Source organism: Glycine max, chromosome 2 (genome assembly GCF_000004515.6).
Source record: "Glycine max cultivar Williams 82 chromosome 2, Glycine_max_v4.0, whole genome shotgun sequence".
NCBI lineage: Eukaryota > Viridiplantae > Streptophyta > Magnoliopsida > Fabales > Fabaceae > Glycine > Glycine max.
Window position 1 is genome coordinate 4,927,824 of NC_016089.4, and position 17,704 is coordinate 4,945,527.

General features: G+C 32.7%; 3 protein-coding genes and 1 long non-coding RNA gene across 6 annotated transcripts; 1 reads left to right on the forward strand and 3 right to left on the reverse strand.

Moving 5' to 3' along the window:
* Positions 1-2,393: 2,393 nt before the first annotated feature.
* Positions 2,394-5,882, reverse strand: LOC100800577 (1-(5-phosphoribosyl)-5-[(5-phosphoribosylamino)methylideneamino] imidazole-4-carboxamide isomerase, chloroplastic-like). Its single transcript, NM_001253062.2, is given in 6 exon segments — positions 2,394-2,798; positions 3,085-3,133; positions 4,170-4,303; positions 4,760-4,861; positions 5,221-5,306; positions 5,428-5,882. Coding segments are annotated over 6 exon segments (903 nt in total). The 5' UTR covers positions 5,783-5,882; the 3' UTR covers positions 2,394-2,621.
* A 1,020-nt stretch (positions 5,883-6,902) lies between these two features.
* Positions 6,903-11,272, reverse strand: LOC100798468 (uncharacterized). 3 transcript variants are annotated; one of them, XM_014765157.3, is made up of 5 exons: positions 11,063-11,272; positions 10,685-10,775; positions 9,765-10,475; positions 8,979-9,407; positions 7,008-7,618 (listed from the first exon to the last, which is right to left on the reverse strand). In XM_014765157.3, exons 3-5 carry the CDS (start codon positions 10,471-10,473, stop codon positions 7,440-7,442), a joined length of 1,317 nt encoding a protein of 438 aa, XP_014620643.1. In that variant the 5' UTR covers positions 10,474-10,475; positions 10,685-10,775; positions 11,063-11,272; the 3' UTR covers positions 7,008-7,439. The 3 variants fall into 3 exon arrangements, with proteins under 3 accessions (NP_001357535.1, XP_014620643.1, XP_040862143.1); XM_041006209.1 differs by having other exon boundaries at positions 10,685-10,945; positions 11,063-11,239; NM_001370606.1 differs by lacking the exon at positions 10,685-10,775 and having other exon boundaries at positions 6,903-7,618; positions 11,063-11,249.
* A 4,261-nt stretch (positions 11,273-15,533) lies between these two features.
* LOC100527189 (uncharacterized) lies at positions 15,534-16,291 on the reverse strand. Its single transcript, NM_001249261.2, has one exon. It carries the CDS (start codon positions 16,174-16,176, stop codon positions 15,820-15,822), a length of 357 nt encoding a protein of 118 aa, NP_001236190.1. The 5' UTR covers positions 16,177-16,291; the 3' UTR covers positions 15,534-15,819.
* Positions 16,292-16,544: 253 nt separating this feature from the next.
* Positions 16,545-17,212, forward strand: LOC121173840 (uncharacterized). The gene is made up of 3 exons (XR_005889353.1): positions 16,545-16,603; positions 16,711-16,933; positions 17,029-17,212. It is a non-coding gene; the product is annotated as an uncharacterized lncRNA (long non-coding RNA).
* Positions 17,213-17,704: the final 492 nt, after the last annotated feature.

Sequence of the window (17,704 nt, forward strand, 5' to 3'; positions counted from 1 at the left end):
GGAATACAGTTTATTACATCAAGGCAAAACAACCGCAGAAATGGAAACAAGTGTTCCTATGCAATATTTTGTGACATCACAAAATACTGCATAGGAACACTTGTTTCTATGTGAGCGGTTGATCTTGCTGTTTTGCGCATATTGATGTAATGGATTGTATTCCAATTATAAGAACAGTTTCGTGTACACGTGTAGTAGTTGATCAAGACGAACTTCTAGTCCATTGCTAAGACTGATAAAGTATATACCTCAACTCACTAGGCATCTTCTCTCCCTGAAACAGAAACAATCATACACGTAAGTATTTGTAAGTATTTGCTACCACATGAATTACTACACAAATGTTATGCAAAAGGTGTTCTCCACATATCTATTACGTATAGTGTTGGACCTTTCCATTTGTAATCACAAAAATCCCACGTGCTGAATGTGTTAAGAGTATTATGTTATGCCTATATGCCATTAATAGATTTTTTTTAATATTAATTTTGATTCATAGTAACTAGTAAGTCAACTTTTATGAGTTTATTAGTGGAGTCTACAAAAGCTCCACCAATTTACTTAGTGTCTTAAGTTTGACAACCTTGCATCCTACCATTGCTAGAAACACATGAATAATTTTATGACAACATAGAGCCCAATTAATTTAAAGATCTTCAAATTTATCCTAACCATATGCAGTTTGAAAAACAAACATCTAAACATCAGATACAACCATTTTAATTAACCATAGATAATTAGTATATTGCATTTTTTTCTGCCTCTAAATTAAAATTTGTGATTGTTTTCTTCCTTTGCCTTTTCCACACTATCTATTTTTAGAGAAATCGAGGTTTGAACATGTCATTGACTACCTTATCTTATGCAACACAAAGTTAATACTCATCTTTTTTTCTCGGTATAGGTTAAGAATTGAGAAAGGTTGTTCCACAGTTCACTATTACAATTTTGTTCCTCTGAAAATCTATTAGTGTCTCATTTAATGTTGAATTATACAATTATTTTATTTGTTCTTTTGAAAAATTACATATTAATTATTTGAAAAATATTTTTTCCTCTAATTATAAACATAAATATAATTAATTAACTTAAATATGTTTTTGTCTCTGCTATACTCATTTTTTGGTATCTCCCGTCTTATCCAAGGTACCTCCCATTAATCGAGATCTATTACTTGTTTTATGTGACAGTTAATCAAACACGTTGACATGCGATTACATGTAGAAAAAAGTTTTTTTTTGAAATTTTTTAAATTAAAAACGACATCGTTTTGTCAAGCTCCTTCTTCCTCTTTTCTGCAAGCTCTCCATGCACCACTGCCACCATCGAACAACAAACCACAGATTGTGATGCTAGCACACCACCACGAGGTGAAGACGGTGCACAAACACCACCATCATGCCCTCGTTCATGTGCGTGAAAAAAAAGGAATAAAAAACGACGTCGTTTCGAGATGGTGATGGTGAACCAGATCTGAAGAAGGATGGAGATGGTGGCTGTGAGTTGCAATGTGAGCATGGCCTCCCTCGACTCCTCGATGCAGGCAACGACGGAGGACTCGTGCTTCGGGATGGATGTCTCACGACAGTGGAGGGATTTAAGGGTTTCTTTGGAGAGGGAATGAGAGATTGAGATTTCTCGGCGACAGGGTGTTGGAGGGAGGAGAAGTGGGTGGTGAAGAGATCGGTGCATTTGGTGCCACTGGAGAGTGATAAGACTATATTCTCAAACCGAAATCGAAAACTGCGCTCGTAGAGCTCCTTCGCGCCACGCCTCTGCTGGACCCTGATTTCTCTACCATGCTTAAATCCCTGTGGAGGAAGATGGGCGTAGCAAAGCTACTACGATTCGTGGTGTTGAAGCGGAAGGAGTCAACATCGCTACTGGCAGAGATGGCGACGATGGAAGAGGCGGTGGACCCAACACGACAGGTGATGGAGGCAGTGGAGAGAGAAAGAGAGAAACAAACAAAAACAAGAATAAAAAACGACATTGTTTCTACTTTTTAAAGATTAAAAAAAAAATTAACATGTAATCCCACTCAGCTAACAAGTACTTGTGACAGCACACATTGCATGCCAATGACTGGTTAACTGCTGGAAAAATTTATTAAGAATCAAACGCCAAAAACGAATATATATTAGAAAATAAAAAACATATTTAAACCTAATTATTTTTACTATTTCATATATATATATATATATATATATATATATATATAATTTAAAATAAAAAGGAATAAAAGCTATCTTGATAAACAAATATAACTTTACAACTGATTTAGAAGATGCATGCTTTAACTGATTTAGACATTAAAAAACATGAACTTGTGTAGGAGTTTTATAGTGATCTTGTTCACCAAAGATCGGAGTTGCAAAATAAATACATAGAAGTAAACAAGAAGATTGCTTTTAAAATAAGACCATTAAAAGGGTTGCTTTTGGGTTACTAGTGGTAGATAATAATCTTGTCAGAATCACAAAAGTTAACGATGAGGGTAAATGCTAGAATTATAAGAAAAAAATGATAGAAAAATCACTTGATACATGGTTACATACCTAGAGAAACACTAAAAACAAATCTTTGCTTACCAGTCCCCCCAACTAAAGAAAACATACTAATTAAACTACAGAGGCATTTTGCTGGGCATGCCAAGCTACAACATCTTCGTAAGCCAGGTTTCCCCCAAAAATATCCAAGGCACTGCCCACAGTAACATTCACACGCTCCATTCCAGCCGTTCTTATCCTCTCTAGATCAGCCATTTCAGTCACACCACCAGCATAAGTAACAGGAATCTGATAATCAAAATGGCATCAAATAATATGCACACTTCAAATGGTTTCCAGATAGAAGCACAAATGGAAATCTGATGTAAGACATAAGTTTTTAACTGTTGGCATTTCAGAGCCAGTCTTTCAAACAGCGAAAAAATATTTTCTCACATTTACCACTCCTCAACAGAAATGCACATACACATTATTTAAAAAGGTCAACCACCCACAAACAATCATTTACTTATGATATTTGAGCAATTTGAAAATTTTGTTGAAATGGATGGAAATAAAATCAAGGGCTACCAACCGTTGAATATTTGCCAAGCAAAGCCACAAGTTCTTCATCAATTCCCAACCTACAAGGAGATTTCATTTATCATCAGATGTATTTTCAATGCATGCATATGGAGTTGTGATTTTTTTTCAATCTGTGAAACAAATTCTGTTCATCTTGAACACAACCGTAGATCCCTAGTTATATTCTTTAATTAATATTTTGAAATAACTACCAGAAAAGATAATTTAAAACATATTTCACACATCACTTTGATTGTAGTACAACATATAGTTTTTGTTTAATCAACTGTTGATTTAAAAGGACAACAATGATAACGAGCATATACAATACTGTTGGAAATAATAACAGTTAGTGCATTGAGGAAATAGACAAATAGTATATTCATGCATCACAAGATAAAATGCATTTATTGTTCAGGGTATTAGTGCACAAGGAGTTGCACTCAATTAACATTAGCCAAGGAAATAGTCTCCATTAAGTCTATCAAGACACTATGGATGTTATGCTGAACCTATGCACTACATTCCCTTTAATAATAAAGCATTTTCATTCTCTAGGTTCTCTGTCTTTCTAAATTCTCCCCCATATACATCTAACAAATACCAATCCAAAAAAATTATACTAACTTGATCTTTTCATATCTAACTTGTAGGTTGTAGTGTACTTTTGATTACGAAACAATCTCTTTAAGCGCAAAACCACAAAGGGAAGAAAGCTTCATCAATCAACAATTAAACTACTTTGATGGCATTCATACAGAATCAAAGTTTGAGCTCAAATATTTCAACAATCCAAAAAATACTATTAAAAAGTAGTACTTGATTAGCCCACTCACTCCAGTGCAGTCTAGGATGTACACAGAGATTGAGACTTATGCAAGAATACAATGTAAAGATTTTTAATGTCTTCTGGTAACAATGACAAAACCAAGAAATAGGTAGAACAAGTTACATACAGAATACTTTTCTACTTCTTCCAGGATACATTACTAACTATTCTAAAAATTATGGATCTCTCACCCTCCTATCTAATTCTACAACTAGAATTTTTGTCTTTATATGCAGTTATCATAGAACATAAAAAAAATTGCTTACTTCTTCCCTTCAACATCAACACCATGAACCAGAAACTCATCAGCAAAGTTGGCAAGAAATTCCATTACATCAGGATCAACAAACACATCACTGAACTTCTGCCATCTATCAGTGACAATTGCATATTTACCATCCTGAGCAATGAAAACCAAGAGTGCTTAATAAATAATCCAACTAATGGATAAAAAGCATAGAAATGTTATGATGTGTAGGTAACATCATGAAATTTTCCTGACCATTGAACATTCACATGTGCATTAAATTATTTCCTCATTACAAACACTTTCCTCAGCTTACATGGAACTGCTCTAGTCTAGAGCATTTAGCAAATTACACACACCTCCCCTCCTTTGTTGTGACACATTGGGTTTTTTAGACCTTTCACTAAAAAAATAACACCGTCAATTAACAGTGAGACTTAGGGGGTGCGAAAGTAATGGATTTTAACGGAGAGGGTGAGAGTGTAATAAGTCCTAAATACAGGGGGGTTAAGTGTAATTTGCTCTAGAGTATTTGAACACTTTTAGCCAATAATTACCAAAATTCCATTTTTCTTGAATAAATTTACCATCAAATATAAAGGTAAGTACCTTTTTTCTGCAACTGAGATCCAACACAAGTCTCTCTTTTCCAACAATTTGAACAAGATCTTTTAGCCTTCCAATATCCATTTGTCCATTATTGAATACATACTGCAAAGACAGAATCAATAAATATAAACGTCTAAAATATTTTTCCATTAACAAAGGTCAAATCATCACATGTTCTTCAATATTGGAGACCCCCATGGAAAATTAACGAGCTTTTTCTTGCCACCGCTGCAGACATATTATAGATCCTTTCTGTGTTTTTATTTTCAAAGTCTAGATATGAATCAAAATGAAAGGGAAACTGCTCTTCATGATTGCAGACCAGGTGCTATATAGAATGCGGATAATCGATAATGAGAGTGCATTTAAGTAAGAAGCCCTATCCATATACATTTTCTCGATGAATATTGGATGAAAGACAATGGAATGAAAACATTGAACAACTCAAAGATATGACTTACAGAAGTGACAATGACATGGCTTGCTCCTTCCTCAATGTAACTCAAACAATTGTCAGAATTTATTCCCCCTCCGACTTGCAGACCGCCTAAATTTTATACGAGTCCTCCAAATTAAGTTGAGCAGGGGAAAAATCTAGAAGTTTTAATGATATCATGAACAATAAAAGACACAGGGAATGCTATATGTATAGGCATAGACATAGATACCGGGATAAGCGTGCAATGCTTGAAGGGCAGCAGCTTTGCTCAAAGGATCCGCACCAAGCATGATGACGTGACCACCAGTGAGTCCATCTTGCTTGTAAAGCGTGGCGTATTCAGCGGCTGACTTATCAGACTCAAAATTGGTGACGGGATCGGAGCCTTTCAAGTCTTGAAGGGTGGACCCTACAATTTGCTTCACTTTCCCTTTGTGGATATCGATGCAGGGGCGGAATTGAACTGCACCGCACTGGATGGAAGGGAGAGATCTTCGAGAGAGTGAGGGGAGAGTGAGAAAAGGAGGCTTATTGGGGCGAAAGATGAAAACCCCCAAGGAATGAGGTGCAGCCAGATTGCGCATTCTCGATGATGATCGGAGACGACTACAACAAAGCACACCACCGCACCGTTTCGTTAACCATTGTCGCCGTCGACTTCGTCCTCCGCCACTCCTCTGCTCCAATTTCGTAGCGGAAGGGGACAGGAAGGCTAAATCTGGAAAGAGCAAAATATATCCAGCCGTTTAATTTAAAAACAAATTTATCTTATCAATGGTTGACAAATCCTTTTTCACTTTGGACCTATTGTGGTCTCTCAGACGCGTCTTTGTTCAAGAAAAAAAATATAGAAATTTAGATGAACTACAAATAAATAAATAAAACTTACAAATACCAAAATTAAAAAACAACAAACTTACTAGCACTAAAACTAAAAAAAAACTACAAGATTCAAAATTGAAAAACTGTGAATGTACGTAAACAAAAAATTAAAGCCTTGTTTTTTCATGTGGAAATTTTTTAAGCCTTATTATTAATTAGCTCTAAAATTAACTTCAAAATGTTATTGCTATTATTACTATTATCTTTAAATTTAAACTAAATTAATTTTCATATTAAAAAATTATATAATAAATCGATTTTGTTTACTTACATTTAACATAATAATCTTTAAAATCAATAATTTAATAATTGAATTGTATGCATTCGTTTGGTAGTTATTATTTTAAGTAAAGTGCATAGGAGAAGTGCTAAAACTTTTTGACACATTTTTATTATTAATTTATTAAAAACTACAAAATTTTGAATCAGACATGTTAAATACGAGTGAAACCAATGAAATTTAGTATGTTCGTACAAGCTTTGCATTAAAAGAAAAAAAAAAACTTCACAAAGTAATTGAGAGCATGTTTAAAAATTGTTTTAGAAAATAGTATCCCTTACAAGTAAAAATATAACTACCATTTATTTAAATTAAAATATTTCATGATTTTAACTTTAGATTAACAATAGGCACACTTATTTTTATCCTACCAAAATGAGAGGAGCGCAGCATTTCTCGCAAGCAAAAAATATATCCAACATATAATTTTAGATTAACACATTATAAAAAATTTCTCAATTTCGCATCTGTAAGGTGACGGGATCTGTGAAATCCAAGAGAATGCAATTTGTTACAGTAGGAAAGCCAATAGGTTATAGAAATATTACAATCAGCAACATTTATTTGAAGGCGTTAACGAAAAATAAACCCTCATCCACCCTTGCCATGGAACACAACCAACTGAAACAAGGCACAGAAACACCAAGTTGGAAAGAATTCTAATAGGTCATGCACGCATCATGGCTTGACCAGATTTCCTTTATTACGATTCAGCAACACCAAGTATCAAATATATTCAGTGGTGTTAAAATGCTTGGAGAAGCAAGCATAAAGAATCTATTACAAATATGATCTGCGAAATGTATCAGGTGAAGCAATTACTTTGCACCCAGAATCCATAGGAAATTATGGTGTATTATTATTTCATCAATCAACTCAAGACTGAACCCTTTCACTAATCTACTAGCTAGACTTCCAATGAAAGGCACGTTAGAGAAAATTATGCACATACTCAGGATGCCGGAAAATTGTAATGATCAAGTAAGAGATATGTAACATGTTAGCCACATAGTGGCACATATAACTTTTATTCTCCTCCTCTACCATAACTCGGCAATGAAGTTAGTATTGACGGTATATTAGTTGGCTGCATCATCATGTTCAGAAACCTGATCATGAACTGCAGATGTTGATCCTCTACCCACAGGGAGATAGGACCATGCTATTGCTGCAGTACCAACTGCAATGGCAGTAGTAATAGATCCCCAAATCCATCTCTGCCTCCTACTCCTTCTTTGTCTCTCACGCCGTGCCATCTCTAAACAAGACAACAAATAATATAAATGAAACAGAAAACAGATGAAGCAAGCCACACAAACTAGGGCTTATATTTAGGATGGAAACAAGGTAAAGCATGTCTTTCCCCAGTGCATGTCAATAAGACACTATGATTGTGTACTTGTGCAAGCATTAGATAAAAACTCATTGTATTACATACCCATTAATAAAATTCTACCATCGTGGGAGAATTGACCGCTAAATAAAAAATAGTTTCGAATCATGATCAGTTATAACTTAACATAAGTAGGCATGATTGGTAAAAGCCCAATCTAACAAGTAAATAACGTTCACTCCTAGATATGTGTAAGTTTATGAATCTAACAATTAAATAACGTTCACTCCTAGATATGTGTAAGTTTATGTACCTAATATCGCAAATGGTATAGAAATACGGAAACAAAATGCTTAGGAAAAAAAAAACAGAAATTAAGGCTTAAAAGAAAATTTAGAAGTATAAAGCACTTATATGAAGAATCCAAGCACAATATTTTTTTAGTGCATACCTAATACATGCCATAAATCATTTGTAGCATTAGGGCAGGTTTGGTAAAATAAAATCCTACAAGGTTTATTTGAGCTTATGAAACTGGCTCATAACCTTCCTATAAGTTCTTTTTAATTTCTTTCAACAAGCTATAAATCAGAAGCTTATCAAAACAAGTTCTTATTAACTTATTTTAGTTGCTTCACAGTAAAGCTCACAAGTAACCCTCATGTGATAACCACTTAAGTGCATAATTATTTTGTTTACCCAAATGCACTCCAAGTAGAAATCCTTAAAGATATACAGCTGTCATTTTACCTATTATTGCAATGACACTGCATACAAGCATAAGATATGAGCTCATACTATGTCATCATAACTATTTAATTGATCTTCACTTCACAATAATAATAAATGGTTTTTGCATTCTTTCCTTTTCTTCCAGTAATTCTCTCTTTTTGGAGGTTTTGTGTGTACATAGCCCATAATAGACATTATTAAGCCACCAAACAGCCTAGTATTGTACTTCTTATTTACATTATCAAACATACGGCTTACTCCATCAATAAAACTGCAGTAGCATATTCACAGTCAATGACCATAAAGCAGATACTGTGCCAATACAGTGTTTATTCAACTATCTCTTAACAAATATTCATTAGTCATTTTAAATGGCAAGTGGTAGATGTGTTTTTGAGGTAAAATAAAATGACAAATCAAAACAATTCTAACTCGTAGCAAACAGTACATTTATCAAACATTAAAGCCAAAATAGATATATTCAGTTAAAGGTAGAAGAAGGATAAATGTGATATCAATACAATTGCAGACAAAAATACGACATAAATCTTACCTACAGCTTCCTGGTTCCTCTGAGACATCTCCCTATTCATGGTCTCATAACAGTGAAGACGTTCTAATAGTCGAGCAATCTCAAAGTTCTTTGACTCTAATTGAGCTTCCATTTCAATCTCCGCTTCTGCCCTGGCAATTCCTCTCCCAATAGTGTTTGATATGAACCTAGCAATGTAAAGTTGCTGACATACATCTTCCATAGGATCAGAACTCAGCTGCCCACCCTCAGCAGTAAGATCTGAAGGCAAAGCAATTCCCATAAGAGATAACCGTTGCCTAAGTCTCTCCCACTGGCTTTGCATGCTGTTAAGGGATTCTTCAACTTGCTTCCGCTTCTCTATCTCCATCAATAAACTCAACCTTATTTCACGCAACTCAGCTTCAATATCACGATGTGAATTTTGAGTCCCACCATCAGAAGAGAGCTCTACAGGAAAAAAAAGAGCCAAGATAATCTTATATCATGAAATATTTCCAAGACATCTACTGTTCCTCTCTTCCTCACATCTGATCAGTATCCAAATAAGCACTAAAACTGATAAACCAATTGACAAAGCAGGATATCCCTTTTATCACTGCGGCAACGCCCACACACAATGACATGAAGAAAAGGCAGAGAAAAATGGAAATCAAAATTTAAAATAAAAAAGGAAAAGAAAAATGATCCTACACATTACACCCAATTTCAAACTCTATTGAAGAGCACATCCCTAGGGTTGTATTTGTCTACATGCATACACTCAACTTCAAAGAAATAATTGGCACTTAAACTAGCTCAATTTACCTTCCCAGGCATCAAAAAATTCCCCACCAGCAGCGCTGAATTTCCCTGCTTGATCTGCACCAGTATTATCCTCAGCATCCGTGCAACTTTTTAAACTCATTGAATCATGGGGATCAAAAAAGTCTTCACTCTCACCCTCTCTTTCCAAATTGAATGCCACTACTTTATCCAAGTGTGATGATCCATTAAGAATGCCACTACTTTCACTTTCCCTATGTCCCTCCCCAAGGTCACCACCATTGTTGCCACTGCTACTAAGGTTGGTATCATGTATGCCATTCACCTGCTCCTCCTTAACAGGTTCAGTGTTCGTGGAATTCACTTGAAGATCACCATCTGAACTGGCAGCCACAGCATCATTGCTCATACCATTAGGAATTTCATTGTCAAGATTCTCCTGCTTGGACTGCACATTGGCCTCAGAAAAACTCTTCAGCAGGCGTGGGCCACGCCGTTTGTGATTGATGATGTACGGAGAGGGAGGGAAAGAAGAGGGCGCATCCAGAAGCGGCGTCACCTCAGGAGTGGCATAGAGTGCTGGCTTTAATTGAGGACGAGGGGGGGGCTTCTTTCTTACAGTCTTCGGTTCACTACTTCGCCTCTCGAGCTTCTTTGGGACAGGCATTGGCACCGGAGCAGATTTATAGGCAGGTTTCGAAGCTCCAGGCTCTATCAATCTATCAAATGCTATTGCAGTAAAGGTCGGCATAGCTGTATAAATTCATATCAAAATCATACATACGTTAAAATTTGAATAACTAACCAATCATGTATTAAGACCGTTCCTAGGCTAATTGAACGCAAATGTCAATTATGCTGCATATAATCTAATCGATAGAAATTAAAAATCGGTAGAACCATGTACATAGAAAAGCAAAATCAGGTAACATAGAAGATCAAACAAACGCAAAATCCCTAACCTTATATAATGACCTATTCTCTCCTCCTTTGAATACATCGAAAACAGAAGAATCTTTGCACAATTCTAACCTAACACCAAATCATAATCTTCTGTTTCATTGCAGAAGAAAAGAAGAAATGAAACGAAACCAAAAATTCTTAGCATCATAATAATTATACAGAAAAAAAAAAGCTCACAAGGAATCCATGAATCCGAAATATAGCCGAAACCTAAAACGGAATTCAATTCCAAACCCAAATCGCTATTTTAGCCGAACTCTCTAAGAAAGCAAAATCGAAATTGGCATGAGATTTTATTTTTCCACGAAATCAGCAATCAGAAATGAAAAATTGCGATAAAAATCAGAAAAAGGTTAAAATAATAAGAAGAGACAAACCTTGGGCAGGGAAGAAGAAGAAGAAAGAGGAGGAAGTGAAAATGACTCTAAGTTGTGAGAAAGAAAAAGGAGAAGGAGGCCGCGTCAGGGTGAAATGGGAGGCGTGCGAAGAAGCTGCATAATTTTTTTATGTATTTTTTTTTTTTATATAATTTTGTCTCTTTGCGCACTCTTCCCACACATGTGGAATCAATTTCCACCTTCAACACGCCCCACAACTTTCCATACCTTGCCCTAACTAACCCCTTTTTCACTCTTTCATTTTTTTTATACTTTTGTTTCATAGATAGATTTTTTAGTCTCGTGCAAAACAATAAAAGATATTTATTTTCATGAGAAAAAAATCTTTTTGAGTAAAAATATATATTTATTCTTTTTTATTCACTATTACACCCTCTCTTTAACTATCCTTTTATTTGTGTTCTTTAATTTCTCATTTTTTAAATTATCATTAACGTATCAATTTTTATTTACCTTTAATCTCATTAGTTTTACATATGTATAGATATATTTATATTTTGAGTCATAATCTAATAAATAAAGGAGTAATGAGAAGAATTTTGTGATGACACGTCATATATATATATATATATATATATATATATATATATAATATTTTGAGTATAATTTATTTATTATTTATTGGTATTACAATAAATTTGTTTGTATTATATAACGTAATAAGAAAATTTTAATAATTATAATATATATTTTAAGAAAAAAATAGTTTAACTAAACATATGTTGCAATTATTCTTAAAAATATAAAAAATATTTTCATTTAATTTTGTTGATAACCTAATACATTTTTATTAAATACTCAAAAATAACACTCTCATATACTTTATTTTCTAAACTAAACAAATTATTTATGAAACAAACGTCCTCTTATAATTTTTTTTACGGAATTTTTTGTGGCAACCTCCTCGGAGATCTATTTCTATTATTGGTTATGTTTATTCATTTATTTCTTTTAAAAAATATATTTATTTATGACTTTAATAGGTATGCAATCATTCCATAAAAAAAGGTATCCATTCATTATTTTAAGATAATTATCTACATAAAAAGAATAGTTTAATGGGTTCATGACTTTAATAGCTATGTGTTAATATTTTTTAAATAAATACTCCCTTCTCCAGTTCTCAATATAAGCAAAAAAAAAAAATTTATCTTGACTCTTACTCCTTATTTTAAATTTCAATAACTCATTCGTGGTATCAAATTTGAACGAAGAGTAATTTAAGACAATGACTTACTTTTAAATTTTCTTAAAAATACTTTTAAATTAAGATTAATGTAATTAAATGTTGTTAATCAACTTTTTTTTAATTTGAGTAGATTAATTTTTTTTCTTATATTTAACTCTGGAGGGAGTATGCATTAATGTTTTTTTAAAGATAACATTTTTATTGTGTATTTAATTAGTTGCACGTTGGATGATGATGAAAAATAATTTTAATATAACTTTTGAAAAAAAATTATGAATATGTTTTTAAGGTAGTTATGTATTCAGCAAAAAAAAAAAAGATAGTTATGTAAAAAAATAACATACTTATCATGTGATAATTTATAATTAGATGAAAATATAAAACTGTTTTTCTTTTTCTTAAGTAAAAATGTAAAAAATGTTTACATAAGATATTATTATTATTATTATTTTGTTACAGCATGTATGCATACATCATTTATTCATCATATATTTATTTTGAGGAGATTCTTCTTTTTCTTTTTCTGTGGTGGCGGTGGTGGTGCCACGAGCACGCATCTCTCGTGATGGGCCCGGCCCATTCTCATTGCGTGCGTCAGGTGGAAATAATGTAATATTTTTGGCAAATTTTGGAGAAGCATATTATTGAGTTTTAATAATGAGTATGAATATCTGGTGGTAGCTACTTGCGTTTGAATGGTTGTTTGGCTCTTTGAGAAGGCCAAATAAAACTATTTTGAGTTAAAATTAAGGTGCCTTCTAAAAGAGACAACAATGATAAAGAGGAGTCGTGAGAAGGTGGCACAGTGTCACACTGTTACTGGCTCTTCTTCTTTCTTTAAGACAAGTCTTCCTTATTCAATTGCACCACCAACCAGTCAACAACACGTTGCAATCACATGTCCTCAATTGCAAATTGAATATCATTGTTAATAAGGTCAATAAAGCACAATTTGAACATTAGCCGTGCAAAATTTGGTCATTCACAAAGTTGACTTTTCCTTTTCAAATTCTTTTCCTTATTTTTATGTAGTTCCTTAAAAAAATTCTTATTATGTAGTAACGTTATATATTCAACTACCACTAACTAACGGTTTAATGACATGAGTTCATGAATTACGTACCCACTTGATTAAGGATGCTTTTGGTGTGAGGGAATGAAATATTCCTTTCCCTACTTATATAATATTGGAATTACATTATTATTATTTTTATGTTTGTTTTTAAAAATATATATGAAATATTACCTAATGTTTAGGAGCTCGTCAAATTTGATTTGATGACTCATCACAAATCCGATGAGTTCATAAACAAAGATGGCGTGTTATTTTGTGTTGGATTCACAATTTCTTTTTTTTCTTGCAAAAACTTGTAAATGTTAAGACAAATCGTAAATTTATCTTATGTTCTCTGATTTTACTGATAAAAAATTATATGATTAATTATCTTTCGTTTACCAATTATTCAATTTCTCCAAACAAACAAAAAAACAAAATGCATTGCAATTACATAATTAATCAATTAATTATTAGAGTTCTTTTTGGTGAAAAATATTATTCACTTTTTTTTTTACAGCTTACATTTCAGATTTTAATTACTTACTTATGTATCAAGAATAAAATGAACAATTACTCGCTCGATTTTCTTTCTTAGCTTTGAGATCTATGCTATCAATTATATTCATTATATTAATAAAGTTTATATCTTAATTTTAATTTATCAGTGAAACTTTTTTGTCTTTGTCATGTATAAAAAAAGTAGTATTTTAACCGTAAAAATATCATTCGTACACAAATCATGTCATTATTATAAAATAAATAAATTTATTATATATGATAAATTATTATTATCCGATAATAATATAAAGTATATTTTATACACATATAATAAAAAAGTGCTATAAAAACAATTTATGCATTATATAAATTTGGTATACATAATATTACAAGATATAATGAAACTTAAGATATACACACATGTAATAAATTACATAACACTAAAGTAATATAAGTATTGTGATTGATTCGGTTGGACCAATTTTAAAAACACAAACTGCAAATCAAATCGAATCAGTTGTTTTTGAAAAAAAATCATCCAATTAAATCCAAAAAATTTGGTTTGATTTAATTTTCGGTTTTTTGAGGAAAAAAAAGCATAATTTTTAATTTTATGTTTGGAAGTAACAAAAAAAAAACAACCAATAATAGTTAAAATGGCTTATAGTAGTATGTGGTATAAATATCCTATTTTAAAAAGATTAAAATAGTTATTTATTCAACTCCAATATTTCTTTTGATCTCCCAATTAACTTTAATTCAAAAAAATTTATTCTATTTTCATTTATTTTTTTCCAACCAAATCACTTATATTTCACTCCTATTTTTTATTTATTTATTTTTTCTATTATCTTCTTTTTCTCCTTTTCCCTCCTCTCAACCAAACAATCTCTTACGTATTACGGTAAAATAATGTTTATCATGAACCTTTCTCTTCTACTTCGTTCCTCTTACCAGTTACCTCATTAATGTCCTCCCCCTTCGTTATTTTGTTCTTCATCCACGTTACTAGATTCAATATCCATGACCTCTCTTTTCAAATAGAAACTACTGTTGAATCATGAAACAAATGGAAAACAACACAAGTCCCACAAATACTAGTGTGATACATGAATACAAAACTTGAGGGACCAATTCTACTAGACAAGTAACCTCAATTCACCAAAATAAGATGGGGACTGACTGGTACTATAAGTAAAAGGAGTGCCAATACGCATTCATCATTTGTGTATGACTGGTAAATTAATAATAAATGATGTTTATATTTTTTAGATAAGCAATTGTAAGAGCCCATAGCCATGCATCTTGAGTTTAAGAAATTAAACTCATTCGGCCCATCAGGTAGTAGTAGTTGTTGTTATTTATCATTATTATGATCTTTAATCTCATTTTATATTGGAGTTGCAGTTCTAGGGGGATCAAATTCCAGACTCAAGTGGCCAAAAACAAGATAATGGCGCAGAATCATAAAAATTAGAGAAACTTTCAAGTCCAGTTTGATCAACCGAGTAGCATCATAAAAGCAATTTACATACAATAAAAAATAATCAAACATCCACATATATAATAGTAACATTTAAAAAACAATTTTTTTCAGTGTATGCCAAAATATTATCACTTGCTCCTTACCACATCAGCTATGAGCTATTTTATAATTTATCCAAAATAGAATAAAAAGAAACCGTTATTAAAAACAAAATCATTATCAACTACAACTCAGTACAAAAAAAAATTGTCCGATTAACATCTCCAATCCACCATTGAGAACAGAACGTCTTTATATCACAATAACCTAGCTAGTGAAAACAGGTTGATGAACTTTTGATCGATGTTTTATTGTTTGCAATTAATATTCAAATGAATGATTAATACCAAAAGTAACCGTATACTCTACATCTTCTCAGAGTAATTTGACATGAGAATATTCAAATATTATATAAATTCTTACACGAAATCCTAACATATTCTGCATTCAAAATAGCAAGCTAGGTATCATTCGTAATACATGACGGGTTTATTGGAATTAAAATCCCACATGCCTCCTTCCTTGAGATACTCAAGATACCTTGCAAATTCAGGCCTAGCTGTTGTTTTCTTTTTCCTACGAAGAGCCAAAAAGCTTAGAAGTGGGTGACTCTTCTTGTCACTATTATTATTACCCTTCTTTGTGGGGTTTCTCTTTAGATTGATCTCCCCATAGGTGGAACCAAGAGCCATTTTTCTTGAAGAATTGGATCCCCAAGAAGGCAAACTTGTGCTCCTCTTGAACCCCTCATGCAAAAGTGCAGTGGTGGCAGATTCTTTACCTAATCTTTCATACCCTCTCCGAGTAGTCATGGATCTAAACATAGTTGAACTTGAATCTTGTTGTGAAAGACAAGATTTTGATTGATGTACTCAGTACAGTGTAAGTAAAGAAGTGAGAGCAAAGGGGTTGGTGGGGATTGTAGATGAGAGCTAACTTGGAGTAGCACGCATGGTGGAGAGCTTTATATATGCATCTTTGTTTAGGTCAAGTTTGGTTAGCTAGTAGTTTGGTCCTTCATGCTTTTTTATTCAATAATATACTATCATGTTTTGAATGGTTACTATATAGACGTGTGATTTGAAAACTTTAGTTTTGCAACTTATGTTGACTATTTCTTTGGTCCCCACAATTATAAGATTTTATATCCAATTATCAGAGGGCGAGCCCTGGTGCAGCGGTAAAATTGTGCCTTTGTGACTTGTTGGTCATGGATTCGAATTCGGAAACAGCCTCTTTGCATATATTAGGGTAAGGTGAAGTTTTTTTTATATCCAATTATCAATTGTTGTGAAGTATATATCCACTTCCACGAAAGTACATGAAAATTATAAATCTACTCATCAACTTATATGCAGGATATTTACTCCTCGAGGCTCGAGCATTGCACGCGAATTAGACATGTGCCTAAAGTTGAGGACTTGTGATCACAAGTTTCTTCACTACCACAATCACATTTTACAATGTCACAAGAGGAGTGTGAGGGGTTGATCCAACAAAATGCTTGGGTGGCTACATTGATTGGTTCCACCAAGAATCCCAATTTAGCTCCCTACTCGTCAAAAGCAGAGTATAGTTCGGGTGACTTTTCATGCTTGTCAAATGTATTTTTCTAATTATGTATTTAATGATAATCGCATTTGCAAGTCCTTAATTATGTCAAATTCCTTTTGTAGGAATGGTTTGAGAAGATTTTCGAGGCTTGATCTAAGGATTAATTGCAAACACTATGTCAAACACTAAGTCCTTAATTATGTCAAATTCCATTTGCAAGTGGATTGGAGCTTGAAACACTATGTCAGACACATTTAACATCTAGTAGACTGACATTGAGGCGAGTTTCACATATAACCATTTTTAATTTCCATTAATATTTGAATTATTTGTATTTGACTTATATATTATATTACTATGTCACTCTTATTTTTATTTGACTAATTAATTATCTGAGTCTCTTATTTTATTTATCAAGTTATTTAACAAAAAAATTAATTGTATAACATTTAAATTAACTATACAAACTAACTTAATTGCATATAATTAGTTTTTGGAACTATTTATCCCATTCTGAAAACTAATTTTTGAAATTTACTTAAATGTTAATTGTTCACCATTAGAAATTCACATTTGGTCTAAGTCATCTGAACTCACTCATGACTTTAGTTCGGTTCTCAATTCATCCTATTGAAAAGTGATATATATATTCCTCTATAAATTCTCGTTGAGATTGATGGTCTTTCATGACCTTGAAAGGGGGACAAACATTCCCCTCCTATAAACTTTTTTACACACAAAAAAAATGGTATTTGTTTCAAAACCTAAATTTGGAAATGTAATTAATCTTATAACATC

Bases quoted from the DNA above. Each gene is read 5' to 3' on its own strand.
- LOC100798468 (NM_001370606.1), bottom strand. From the start codon at position 10,473: ATGCCGACCTTTACTGCAATAGCATTTGATAGATTGATAGAGCCTGGA. The intron at 9,408-9,764 runs GTAAATTGAGCT...TTTTTCCTGTAG, and splicing joins ATTTTTTGATGCCTGGGAAG to AGCTCTCTTCTGATGGTGGG. The intron at 7,619-8,978 runs GTAAGATTTATG...TGTCTTGTTTAG, and splicing joins GAGGAACCAGGAAGCTGTAG to AGATGGCACGGCGTGAGAGA.
- LOC100527189 (NM_001249261.2), bottom strand. From the start codon at position 16,176: ATGTTTAGATCCATGACTACTCGGAGAGGGTATGAAAGATTAGGTAAA.